At 41.8% G+C, this 13,470-nt stretch overlaps 1 protein-coding gene across 2 annotated transcripts; it reads right to left on the bottom strand.

Annotated features, from left to right (window-relative positions):
- Positions 1–2,682: 2,682 nt before the first annotated feature.
- On the bottom strand, positions 2,683–12,625 carry SMNDC1 (survival motor neuron domain containing 1). Of its 2 annotated transcripts, none has more exons than XM_085048222.1 (6): positions 12,487–12,625; positions 11,757–11,876; positions 8,183–8,325; positions 6,153–6,314; positions 5,168–5,321; positions 2,683–4,403 (listed from the first exon to the last, which is right to left on the bottom strand). In XM_085048222.1, the coding sequence occupies exons 2-6, from the start codon at positions 11,874–11,876 to the stop codon at positions 4,266–4,268; spliced, it is 717 nt and encodes a 238-aa protein (XP_084904348.1). In that variant the 5' UTR covers positions 12,487–12,625; the 3' UTR covers positions 2,683–4,265. The 2 variants fall into 2 exon arrangements, with proteins under 2 accessions (XP_084904348.1, XP_084904349.1); XM_085048223.1 differs by having other exon boundaries at positions 12,474–12,619.
- Between the last annotated feature and the right edge of the window lie 845 nt (positions 12,626–13,470).

Genomic DNA, 13,470 nt, shown 5'->3' with positions numbered 1-13,470 from the left:
ATCTTGAGGGATGTTGCAGCAAAGCAGAATAAGCCATGAAGGAATTTAAAGCATTTTATGGTGGTTTTAATGTTGTGGTCGTTAGTTAGAATGTATACAGACCTAGGCCATGACTTGGGCTACCAGTGCTCTCACTAATGCTCTGTTCAGCTAAGGTTAGGAAATTCTTTCCATTTAATCCCCTTTCAAAAATATGTCTCAAAACAATTTATTGGTTTGGATCTCCTCCTGGAAGGTTTGATGGGGAAATACAAAAGCTCTTTCCTTATCCCAGAGTGGTGGATTACTACAAAATAGTATCTGTCGCCCCAGGAAATACCAGGTTCAGCAGGTCAGTCAGACAGGTAAGGTGTAAAATGCAGCATCACTCATGTTCCTCATGAATATCTCTTTGGGAAGTAACAGCACCTTTCAGTCTAGGTGAGAGCAAGACATTTTCAGTCAGCACTAATGTGGGAAGGCTTTGCACTTCTGTACAGACCAAGGAGTCCTTGCAAGGTGAGTTCAGCATAGAAAGGGAATTGCTTTACAGAAGGGAATTATGCAAGTGCTTTTGTGTAGCAGAGCCTTCAGCACAAGACCACAGTTTTGAAAGCTGCTGACTCAGGTTACTGGCTTGGGTAGGTGGCACCATCATCCCAATGCAAAAGTCCTTCCTTCTTTTGCCATCTAAGTGAAGGTTTTTAGAGCTCAGATAAAGACTGGACAAATTGCAATGCAGAGTAGCACCAGCTGCCAGGCAGCGATCCTTCTCTTGGGCCTGGCCCAGGAATGTTTTCCATAACCTCACTCTTCACTAACTGTTGCAATAGTTGTTTCCCAAGACCCTGCCACAGCTGATTTGCTGTGGGTTTCACCTTCTGAACATCTCCACTATTGAACTGTAGTCCTCTCAGATAAAATATTTTTTTTCGTATTTACAAACCTCTGAGCCCAAGCAGCTACATAAATAAGTGACACAGCACTCACTGGGCATAAGGGAAGGCAAAAGAGAAATCGATTGCCATGACCATAAGAATTTCAACTTGCTACTGTTAAGATTCCTAAATACTTAGACTGGGGCAATCTCAGTTTTGTGAGTCAGGTTTATACTTGTTTAATTTCCACAATAGGTTTCAATTTGCACAGGACTGGGGCTGTACTAGATAAAAGTAACGCCCTATAGGAAATGGTTTACAAGGAAAGATGTAGCCCATACTGGACATTTTGTACAGTACCCTTATCAAACAGGCACAAAGCTGTGTTCTCTGACACATATCTCTTCCATGTCTATAACTTGGGGGGGTTGAACTCTTTACTTTTACATGAATGAACTTTTAAATGAACTTTCCATGTCATTTCAGTGTTTCTGTCTGCCTACAGCAGGATTTGCTGGCTCTGGGGTAGGCACTTTGTGTGCAAAAGTCCAATGCAGAGCATGAGTTCTCAGGCTTCTCACTATATAGACCAGTTAATAAAACTGGGAAATAAATAGTAAAAAACAACCCCAACCAACTGAAACACCATCAGCTCCATTTCAGGTCAACTCAGATTTTGTAATATAAGGAACTCTACGTTTTGGCAATTGCTAGCATTGCTTAACTCAGCATTTATTTTTATTAATTTCTCAAGCCACTTTACTAAGGCTGTGTTCCAAAGCTTGACTACAATGAACTGGCCAGATCCTGCAGATGAGGCAAGAGCATAAAAACACCTGATATAAGGAATGGCAGTGTATCCAACACAGCAGTTTTGATGGGGCTTTTTTGTTCATGTAAGTTATTCCCAAGATGTTTTCATAGATCAGACCACCCCAGGCACAGAGGTCTTACCATTTCACTTATTCCAGGTAAGGTGTTTCAGGAAAAAGCCTATCAAAACTTTCTTTCACTGCTTCATAGCAGTGCCCAACAGAAGATTTACAGCCAAGTTCATGAGGCAACCCCCAGTAAGAGATTTCACAGTAAATTACTCAAAGGAAAGGTACAAGTTTTGCTAAAGTTTTTGAAAGGTTCAGCTAAAGCAACTTGGGCTGGATTGTCCCTTGCAGGGGAGGCTTACACACCCATTGTGTTCTGATGATTCACTCTATTGCTCTTCAGGACTAGTGAACAAATAAATCACCCTGGGATGGTCTAATGTAATAAATACAATCAATAAAGATAAGCAGATGTAGTGCATCTCAGGTATGGATTGAGCCTTTTTTTCCAAAGACTATTTTCTATTAAAAGAACAGGTGGAGTTCAGAATAGGCTTCCTGAAAACTCCAGTTCTGCCTACTTTAGTGTTTCAGTTGTAACTTCAAGATGCTCCTTTTGGCTAAGTGAAAGGGACATTATATCACAGCCACCTGTGAAAGACAACAGGTGACGTTCCTCAGCACCAAGCTGGCAGTGTGCCATGACTGCCACCTATTTAATGTCACTGCTGGAACGTGGCTGTAGCTGCAGTACAAACTCCCTTTCTAAAAAGCAGATTATTTCATTTCACTCTGAAGAGGTTTTCTATGCAAAAGAAAATTTAAGCTCCCTGCTGCCAGTGAAGATGAAGAATTAAGCAACACCCATTTCATCTTGTAGTGTGTGTGGTACTTTGGAGCCACTTTTGAGTATTACATTCTGTCCAGCAGATTCTGTATTCACCCCGTCCTCATGATTTACTGTCATCCTGCCCCCCATGAATAATTCCACTTCACCAAATATATCCAGCAGATTTTAAACACTTTATTTAATAAAAGTTAAACATACAAAACTGAAATTAACACACTTTGTATTCATAAAAATCACCTTCTCCCATTATAGGGAGAACCTTTTTCTATGTATGGATTCTAAACTACTGCTTGTAGAGTTTAGCTTGAGTTGTGACTCAGGTAACTGATGGACATTTCCACCAATCAGTGCATCAACAATTGCTGACGTGACCTGATCTAGTTAACAAATTACAAAATGAGCTACATTAACATAATATACAGGGAAATAATGGTCAGGGTTAATGGACAAGACACGCATTTTATTTAATGGGGGAAATAGCTGATGTACTCTTGTCCATTAACTCAGCCCTAGATTTTACAAAAATAATATCTACATTGTATACAGGGCTACCCATTAAGTTCTTTAAACACATTACGGGTTCAGAGTGGCATCACTACCGTAAGTGCGAGACAAGTAACAGAGGAAAGCAAATCACAGAGAGAGTACAAAAAAGCAAGAGCTTTTACACGTGAATTCCTGAATAAAATTGAAGGGGCTCAGCAGCACTGTAATACAGCTGAAGGTACAATGGACACTAGGGCCAGTCAGTTATGTAAGGACAGAAACTCCCAACTAACCTTTACTCACTCACAACTAACTAAGTGGGATCTAGGCATTCGTATCTGCAGTGCCGTGGTTCTTGTCTGGATGGAGCACAGGCTGTCACTGCTGTGACTGTACCAACAGGTTTGTCACTGTACCAGCACACCTACAAGATCTGCAAGGGAGTAGAGGACAGCTCCTTTCCACAGCACAACCAGTGACACTCCAGCTCTGATCCCTGGGGAGGGGTGGAGACTTTTAAATACAGTTCTTTGTCCTATGGTTTTCTGGTTACATTTCATTAACTTCCTATTATAATTTGATGAGTATTTATAAAACAAACAAAGAAAAACAACCAACAAGAAACAGCATCTCCTCTGCTTAACTTCAAGCGCAAGAAATTTGGACAGGAATTAAGTAAAATTTATTGTTTGTAGAATGTAAATGATCATTAATAATAAAGATCCTATCAGCCCTGTTCTGCCCTCATTTACAGCTGTACAAATCGATCTTCAGTGGATTTGTAAGGGAGTTATTCAAACTTCCTTGGCAATTCCATGTCACATATAAGCTCTGTCCCAAAGCTGCAGCAGCTCTGTAATGCTGAGTGTGTCACAGACTGCACCGTGACTACAGAAACCAGGGAGGCTCTTAAGGTGCCATTTTAAAACCACCACTTTTCTTAAAGGAAAAAAAAAAACCAAACCTTCACTACTGGTATGAATGAAAGATTCAAAGCTGCAGACAAATACTGCTTTCAAAGTAACAGGCAGCAGCAGTTCATGAACATTTACCTGCTACAAAAAGTTTAATGGTTGGGGGGGTTCAAATCAATAGCTGGAGATTTAAGGCTCATATCAGCTGAAGCCAAAGTGATGGTGACAAAATGGACTACTCACTATGTGCCAACAAATAATTTACTTTTAGAAAAATATAATGATAAAAAGATAAGTGTAAAGCCCTGCAGAGATGAAGTTCCACCTTTTTCACCTGTTACTGAGGCATCAAATGCCTGACATTATATTTAGAGGTATCTTGATACTGTGTCATAGGTTTGTCTGCAATTCCACATGTTCCAACGCCAACCTTGCCAGTCACACTCTCAGGGGAAGCAAAAATACTCCTCTTCACCTGGAAATAAAACAGAAAACACCATTTCTGAATAATTACTAGATAGAGTTTATTGAAAAAAAACAAGAAATCATTACCATCTGAAGTGCTTCAACATTCTCAGTTTTTGCCCTACAGATGGGTACGCTCTCTAAAGGCCAGCTCAGCTGTGACATGTCACTAAGTGAGGCAATGGGGCTGGGAACTTCCTGGCACCTCAGTACTGGATGTGACTGCCATACTGAGGATGTCAGGTCAGGCCAATAATGAATAAAATTCACCTCTCATAAAGTGATCTCTAACAATTGCTCATAAGGAAGACTGAAGTTTTACCACTGATGTCTGGCAGTTCTTGGTCAAGCCATGATAGAAATGGAGTAAGACTCAATGTCCTCACTACCTTTTTTGCACTGCACTTGCCGTTCCAGGCACGTCCTCAGCACTCTGTCTGATGGGTCATAAACACAGCAAGAAGCCAGACTTGGAAGTTTAGAGGAGCCCTCAGGTTCTTGGCTCCAACAAACACGACCTGGCAACTGATGAAAGCCCAGCTCTCCCAGCCAAGTGCAAACTCAGCCTCTTAGGAGCAGCAATCCTCCAAAACAACCCAGTAAAAACCCAAGCATTTGAAGTGTACAAAATAAAAAACTGCACACTTCAGAATCCCAAAGACTCCCAAATCCCCATGTTACATCCCTTTAAAAACCACCTCCTCCTTTCTCCCAAGATACTGTACAGAAGTCTATGCCCTGTTGCTACTCACATACTGACAAAAGCAAACAAACCTGGCCTTTTTTGTTTTTAGAATAGGCTCTGTTGTTAAACTGTTGCCACTTGACTTTCTGGTCCTCTCGTTCCTGTTCAAGTTCTTTAATTCTTTGAGCTTTTTTCAAAGCTTTCTTCTTTTTATACTCTCGTTGCTGGGCTATCATCTCTTTTCTGGAGAAAAGGAAAAAAACAAAAAACAAACCCCACATTTTATGTTTGTGCCTTTTCCTGTAACAAATTAAAACCTGTCTAAAACAGATATGCACATTAGTTTTCCAGAAGTAAATGACAGAAATATTGTATTTGTACATCTTCACCAGTTTGTAAATATTCACCACTTCTAGGAGGAAAAAAAATCTCAAAAAAATAAAAGCCCAAACCAAATCTTCCCATTAGTAAGAATACCTTACTTATTTATAAATTTGGCATGACAACAACCACCACCACACCTGACAAGCCCATCCCAAACACAGCAACCCATGGGACTTGGTGCAATTCATTTCTGAAACTGAAAAGGGACCTATAAGCACTTGCAAATTTCAGAAACATCTCGGGTTTGGCAAAGGTAAATAGCCCATTGGAGTGAAAAGCCCAAACTTTTCTGGAGGTCTGCAAGACTCTGATGCTACCAAGTATTTGACAGGGATGGAAGGAAAAGGACAAAGATTACTTCAGTGAAGATAAGGAAGTTCAAGGAGTCAATCTATGCCACAATGCAGTGCACTTAGAACAACCTTTTAGAAAAGGGATCATTGGCTATAATAAAATCTGAAATTGTATCATCTGGTTTTTTCCAAGTTAAAAAAAAGAGTTTTCAGCCCTTACAAATACCTTCCTGTGTTAGACACAACATGATACCAAGTAAATTTAAATTTAAACAAAAGCCAAAAAACTACCTATTTCATTAACCAATTTTTATAGTTGAGGGGAAAAAAGAAAAACCAACCAACCCAAAAATGACTCACCAAGCAGCATTCAGACTTCTGTCTGTGTATTACTTACTTGGACATAGGTTTGTTGCCACTGTCCTCTTTTGCTTTTCTTCCCTCTTCCACAGGCTTGAGGTTGAACAGAGGTGTGACTTCAGCATTGCCATATCCAGCAAATGTAACCGCAGCTGTTCCATTCTCCTCATCTATTTCTTCAATCTCAGCCTCGTAACACCTGTAAAGATATCATGGCTGTAAGCATGTGAGTAAAGCTTTAATACTCAGCAACACCTACAACAGCCAGCTAATGCCACTAAGTGAAAAATTTGCAGATACCAGCCTTCATTTTTCAGGGACAATACACAAATCAAACCAAGAGATTATTGTCCTAAGGTCAAAGGGACACAGGTACAAAGACTGGAATCTGCTGTATTTGACCTTTAGCTTCAAGAAGCAATGCCCTCACAGCAATCACGACTCATGATTAATGCTGGCGCCAATCTAATCAGCTATCCTGATTTGGTTTTAGCTCTGGCAGGTCATGGGATAGGAGAAAAAAAAAAAAAAAGTACTGCATTCACAGAACAGTTTTCATGGAATTCATTGAGGAGTTTTAGAAAATGCCAGCTCAGAAGCACAATGCTGTGGTTCCATTTTTCTCCACACGAAAAAGAATTAATAAAAACTGAAGTTTTCAAAACATTGCATCTTAAACACTTCAGAAGTTTTCTTACTGATTTAAACCAGAAATTTTAAAATTTTCACAGAAATCAGTCCATTTCATATTTACATGTATGAAACACTTTGGTCAAACTAACCTCAAAATGGGAAAAAGAAAAAAAAAAAAAAGACAACTGATATTTCAAAAAATATTTAAAATAATTCTGTCTAAATTCAGGGCAAAAGGACACATCTAGAACAAACAGAGGAAAAAAAAAAAAGAACTGTTTCATAGACAGTATTCCAATTAAGAAAGTTAATTTCTTGTGTGTTTTCAGTGGGCCAACATCTTGAGCTAAGTGAAAATACATGAAAGCCCAAAAGTCTGGCTAGCTCTTTATGAAACACTGCTCACTTAAGAAATGCTGCAACAGAAGCAGGGTTTTCTAAACAAAGCAGAACAATTAAGTCCAATAAGATGCATTTCAGTGGACACTGGCACACTCTTCCCCAAATTCTGATCCTCTAACCCAGAGATCAGAGCAAGAAGAATGACCCAATGGTGATCTAAGACTAAGAGATTCAATTTTTAAGTTCTAACACAAAAACATTTTACTCATGAATAAACAGAAGAACTGTTCACTTTTAGGTTTGTTTTCTACTTACAACATTGACAGCTATACCTAAATCCTCATGTGGTTACTACATTGTTAAGAGAAGCACATTCATTGAATAGAGCTTCTCTCTAAGTGGTAACAGTTGAGATATTGCTCCTGCATAAACAGTTATTTTTTTAAAGCTGCAACAGTTACTCATTTGCAGTATGAAAAGTAACTTCAGAATGTTTATTTCAAAGTATATGCTGTGAGAATAATCTGCTTAGGTTCCCAGAACTACACAAGCTAATATATAGGAGACCAAACCCAAAATGTTGATTAATTCTATAGTTACATTACATAGTTATTTTACAGCCAAACCCAGAATTTTCAATTAAAAAATTTAAAATTCATTTCCAATTAGAGGCCCAAACTGAGATACAGCAAGGATTTTTCTTCATTGTAATCAGTGAGATATATATAGATATATATATATATATGAATGCAATGACAAATTATGAACTACACATACCAAAAGCTTTATAAAAGACTGCCCTGACAGATCAGTTCTTCCAATCTGCCATGTATTACATCAGCAAATGGTAATTTACAAAGCTACCCTACTTTTATAAGGTTAGTGACAAAAAGGGCATTTTTATAAAATAACTCCACATCTCTTTGCTACCTAAAATACTGACCTTTAATAAACAGCACAAGAATACTTAATACCACATTTGTTTCCCAGTTTCTTTTTGCTTTTAGTCACCCTAGGTCAATTCAAACTGAATGAAAATCTCTTACCATTGAACTATTTCATGTAACTGTTAGAGAAGTTTTCTACACTTACTGTCCATCCTCACTCCATATGGCCATACACCTATCCCCAACCTTCCATGAATGACTGGGCAGGGCAGACGCAGAACTGTCAGAACTGGCAAGAGTTTCCGAAGGTTGTGTTGAAAGGAGATCTTTGGTTAACTCTATGACTTCCTATAAAAGACAAAAAACCCACAAAGAATAATTTTTCAAATTCCTCTTACCAAGCATATCTTTAACCCCAAGCTTACTGGTTTTGGTTTGGATTTTAAGTTACTGTATTAAATTCATAGCTGATGCGTGAATTACACTTACTTTGTTTTTTTAATAATTTAATTAAACACATTAATTGTAATTGTAGATGAAAATATGTATGGTCTTCACTGTACTGCTGTAAAGCTGCCCATGCCCTCCTCAAATTTTCAAAAAGTAGCCTATTGTTTTTTATAGCATTTCTCTCGTTAGCTGAACTGCAGCATCCAGAGCCAGGGTGGCAGAGCACCCTCCAAGCGGTGAAGCCCTGTCATTTTGTTTAAAAGTATCCAGATGCACACTAAAGAAATTGGTCTCCCTAAGTAATTCTGATAGAAGTGTCTTTTTTACTAAATTCCCTGACCTTGAGATTTCTGGTCAGGCCTACCCTTGCTAATCCAAAATGACAAACAAAGTTTCCCAGTTCCTTCACACATTATTCATTTGGAGGCAGGAGCATGCAAAAGCCTCTCCCAATTTCCTGTAACTATTACATTAAAGACTAAGCAATCAAGACCTCTCTTTTTCACTGGTGTTAAAAGTCAAAGGAGACAGCACCAAAAGGGCTTTTTAAACTTTCTGTATAATAATGCAAAGAAACTTTGCAGGCCCTAAAGAAAAATTCTTCAGTTCTTTGAGTACCTCAGCATGAACCATTGTGACTCTCCTAACAACCAGCAAACATTTAAATCAGGGGAGAGTTACAGAAAAACAGTGTTCAACTGTGGCTCAGAGGAGCCTGAACTTTCCTCCAGCTTTCACATCTTACTTCAGCTATGGGCATACAAAGACTAAGGAAAATGCAGTAAAGGAGTAGTTCATGATTCCTTAAGGACCTAAAGGACTGCAAGCACTTCTGAAATAAGTTAATACAATACAAACTTATATGCATTTTTATCTGAGAAACTATACAACTAGCATCAATGGCCTAACAGTTTGTTTCTGTTGCAGCATGTTAATGTCTGAATTTCCAACAACTATAATAGAAGTTTTGCTCTTTGGAGCAGCTGCTGGTTAATAAGTACTCCAGTGAGCACAGTCAGTAGCAACTGTGAGCACAGAAACACACAATTACTTCTACTACTTAGCTCACCATTTTCCTAATACCACAGCTGAAGCACAACAGATTTTGATTATCAAGTTACCTAATTTGAGAACATACAGCATTAGCCTAATTTTCCCTCCCAGATGCAAAATCCCAAACTATTCCTCAACATACAGGTCGCTGTATTCTGCAAATCCAAGAGGCATCATGGTTTGAGACAAGCTTCTCTCTTAGCAGGTCAAATACATCACATCAGGCACAAGCCACTCCTGAAAATTAGTGTTTCAGGTATTGCAACTACCAGTAATACCAAACTGTTGACTAATCCTTGCCACACATGGAGATGGCTTATTGTAGAACTTGGATGTGAATGGTTTCAGACAAGTTGACCAAGAATCCTCTGAATTTAATAAAAGCCACTTACACACCAGGCTATTAAAATACCAAACTTTTTGTAAAAAATTTCATCTGATATCCATATATCATAATGCTCAGCTCACAAGATAGGGATATTAATTTTATTGCAAGCCATGAGACAGGTCTCAAGTTTTTAAGAGAACAAATTATTCCAAGAAAATTTCTGAGCAGGACTTGGACTACCACAGCAGCTCAGTACAGCCAAACAGACTGAACAACATGGCTTAGTGCCACATCCCTGTGATATAGAGGTGTGACCCACAGAGAACACTGCTTAGAGTTTGCCAAGTTTTTTCCTGACCCACTGGTCTCTGCAAAGCCAGAGCTCTACACTCCAGAGCACAACACCCACAGATCTCATTTCCAACTACAGAAGATGACAGCTGCCATCAATCCTACTTGATAGAAAAGGTAAGTTTGGTTCTTGGGTGCACAGATACTGTCCTAGAAATGCTTTGGTGAACCAAAAAGTGAAAAGCTAAGTACTTCTAACAATTTCTTCTAATATTTAATCTTGTTACTCAAGAATAATCTAAGCATACAAGATGCATCAGTATTTATAACAGGAAAAAGATGTTCCAATTACATAGTAACAATCTTTTTGAATAGACAAAAAGCTGTTTAGTCGGGACACTGATGCATTGAACCCATTTTTACAATTGTTTGCTTAGCTGGCATATATCAAGTCTGCAAAACATTATGTCATTTTCAAGGTGGAACATATGGATAGCAAACCTTTTGGGGACGAAAGTGTAAAGATCTTCCCCATTCTGTGCAGAAAGCTTTTATTAAAAAGTTTGCAAGTTGTCCTTTCACATCAATGATCTCTGCATATCAAAGCCGAGGTCGTGTTGGTATCGGAAATATCATCCCATATGGGTTTTGCTGTGCATTTTAAAAAATATAAAAATATACACATGCTTTTAACAGTGTACAACAGAGCACATTCAGATGATCTATAAAGTGCCTTGTGGGCAACAAAGCCTTTGCAGTTTAAAAGGAATTCTAAAGATCTCTGTTTGGAGGCACTACTTGTGTTCTGGTGGAAGCCCCATTTTACTGCTGTTATTTCCATACCGAGCAGTAGTCACTGAACCTTGCACTGGGTAGTTTTATATATTTTTACACCTGATGGCTAAAGCAATCCACAACAGAAATGAAGCAACATCTTGCACTCTCATGACAGATTTTAACAGCACTGCTGGGATTTTCTATATGCCAATGTGTCTTTATATGCATGAGAATCTAAAAGACCACTCATACATTTAAAATTAGGCTAGTGGCCTTCCTGTCACTAAACCACACCCCAAGGACCAGAAATGGGTTTTAGCTGTTATGAACACACTATGCTCTTGTGACAAATGGAAAACACAACTCTTTTCCTTTCTTACACAGAAACACAGTCGAGACTCAGGAACACAGAACTACACTCCAAAGCTTTTAGCACTGCAAATGCATTTAATGAGTAAGCACGTTCTGGATCAAGTTATTTGAGAACCCAGTAAGAACATCATGTTAAGCCAAACCATCAGGCTTCAGCATGAGTAAAAGCAACAAAAAATCATGGCTTTGAGAAATGCTTCAGGGGAAAAAAGAATTAAAAATTAACACATAGTAAAGACAGCACTGGCATATCTTTCACCTCTCTGGCCAAAGTTAATAGTTTGCCGCACAAACTAGTACATATTTTTCACTCATCCAAACAGATAGATTTAAAATAGGGCATACCCTCAGTTTTTCCAAACTAAGCCTACCATACAGCATATATCAAGCTATGTGAAATGAAAGTAACCAACCCACCAAGTGTCTATTTTTGTTGCAGGACAAATATTTAGGAAAGATAAAACACTTGTAAAAGACCCTGAAGTTTCACCTACACTCAAGCTCTCACCTGTAAGTCTTTCTTCAGTTTCAGTAAATCCTCATTGTCTGCATTCCCAGATAAGGCAGCCTCGACTTGCTGGAGCTGAGCTTTGTAGCTGGCCAACTGCTTAGCAAGGTCTTCTGACATCTGCAAGGAACACACACACACAAAAACCACACATCACAACAAAAGCCTTGGTGCCTTTTAATCACGCCTTGTGGGCCAAGTGAGGTGAAATGACAACCAAAAAAAGCTGTTACTAATGTGTTAGAAACACAGCTCATTAAGTTTCAGTAATAAGTATTTGTTCAGTAATTTAACCATAGATACCCGCTCATTTAATTTTTGTACAGTTCTGGCTGCTCTCAAGAGACTTGTGAGGAACAGAAGACTTGCACTGGAGCTGTGTAAGGGACACACGCACAGCTCACAGCGTGTGAGCAGCGGGGCCTTGAGCAACCCTCGCAGCTCCCCGGCTCTTCCGAAAATGCACGCACGTCCCCAGCAAAGCCCCGCGCACTGCGGTGTGTGCCCCCTGCCTGCCGCACGCCTCAGCACCGCCATCCTCTGCGGCATCCGGCCCCTCGCGGGGCTACCCGGGGCTCGGGGAGCCGGAACAGCGCGGGAGAAGAGAAGGGCCTGGGAAGGCCCCGCGCCGGCGGGCAGGCCCAGCCCGGGCCCGGCGCAGGCCCAGGGTCGCTCGGAGCGGGAAGCGGCTCATCGCGCGGGGCCGGCAGGGCCCACCCGGCGGTCTCACCTCGGCGGTGCGGGTGCAGGCCGTGCCGGGCCGGGGGCGCCGCTCCGGGTCCCGTCAGGCCGCGGCCTCTCCGCTCCGCTCCGCTCGGCTCCTTCCGCCGCAGCCGGGGGTGGGGGGGCGGGAGGGGGCGGGGCCTCGGCCGGCGCGCGCCGGAGCTCGCGAGAGCGGTCACGTGGGCCTCTGGCCCGCGCGAGCGTCACGCGGTCCCCCGGTCACGTGGAGGGCGCCCCGCCCAGCGGGCCGTGAGGGGGCGGAGCCGCGGCTGAGGGGCAGAGTGCGGGCCGGCGGGGCGTGGGCTGGACCGGGGCGTGGGCTGGACCGGGGCGTGGGCCGTGAGGGGCGTGGGCCGTGAGGGGCGTGGGCCGGCCGGGAACGGGATGGGCAGCGGCGATGCATGGCTCTCGTCCCAGGGCCGGCCCCGTGTGAGGACAGCGCCGGCCCGAGCGGCTGCAGGAGCTCGTCCTCGGGCACACAGCCCCGCTGCGGCTCCGCGGGACGGGAACGGAGCTGCCCTGTGGCGCCAGCCCTAACGGGACTCACGGCAGCAGCACCACTGAACCGGTTCGGTCGGAAAAGACCTCTGAGATCTTCGAGTGCAAGCTAAGAGCGAACACCACCGTGTCAACTCGGGTATGGCACTAAGTGTCATGTCCAGTCTTCCCTTAAATATCTCCAGGGACCGTGACTCCACCACTTTCTTAAGCAGTCCATTCCAATGTCTAACCACCCTTTGTGTGAAGAAATTCCTCCTGATGGCCAACCTAAACCTCCCCTGGTGCCGCCTGAGGCTGTGTCCTCTCATCGTGCTCCGGATGGCATCAACACCTCTCTGGGGCAAGGCTCGGCTCTAAGTGTTCCAGGCCAGGCTGGACAGGGCTCAGAGCCAGCTGGTCTAGTGGGAGGTGTCCCTTCCCACAGCAGGGGGTTCGACTGAGAAGATTTTTAAAGTTCCTTCCCATCCAAACCATTCTGTGATGCTTAGTT

The sequence above is a fragment of the Lichenostomus cassidix genome, unplaced genomic scaffold (assembly GCF_008360975.1).
Source record: "Lichenostomus cassidix isolate B80296 unplaced genomic scaffold, HeHo_3.0 HiC_scaffold_607, whole genome shotgun sequence".
NCBI classification, from domain to species: domain Eukaryota; kingdom Metazoa; phylum Chordata; class Aves; order Passeriformes; family Meliphagidae; genus Lichenostomus; species Lichenostomus cassidix.
The sequence above is the reverse complement of the archived record's forward strand: the minus strand, read 5'-3'. Positions and strand labels throughout refer to the sequence as shown.

Excerpts from the sequence above, each read along its gene's own strand:
- SMNDC1 (XM_085048222.1), bottom strand. The coding sequence starts at position 11,876 with ATGTCAGAAGACCTTGCTAAGCAGTTGGCCAGCTACAAAGCTCAGCTC. Across the intron at positions 8,326-11,756 it reads AACTGAAGAAAGACTTACAG|GAAGTCATAGAGTTAACCAA; the intron begins GTGAGAGCTTGA and ends TGTCTTTTATAG. Across the intron at positions 6,315-8,182 it reads ATATGGAGTGAGGATGGACA|GTGTTACGAGGCTGAGATTG; the intron begins GTAAGTGTAGAA and ends ATATCTTTACAG.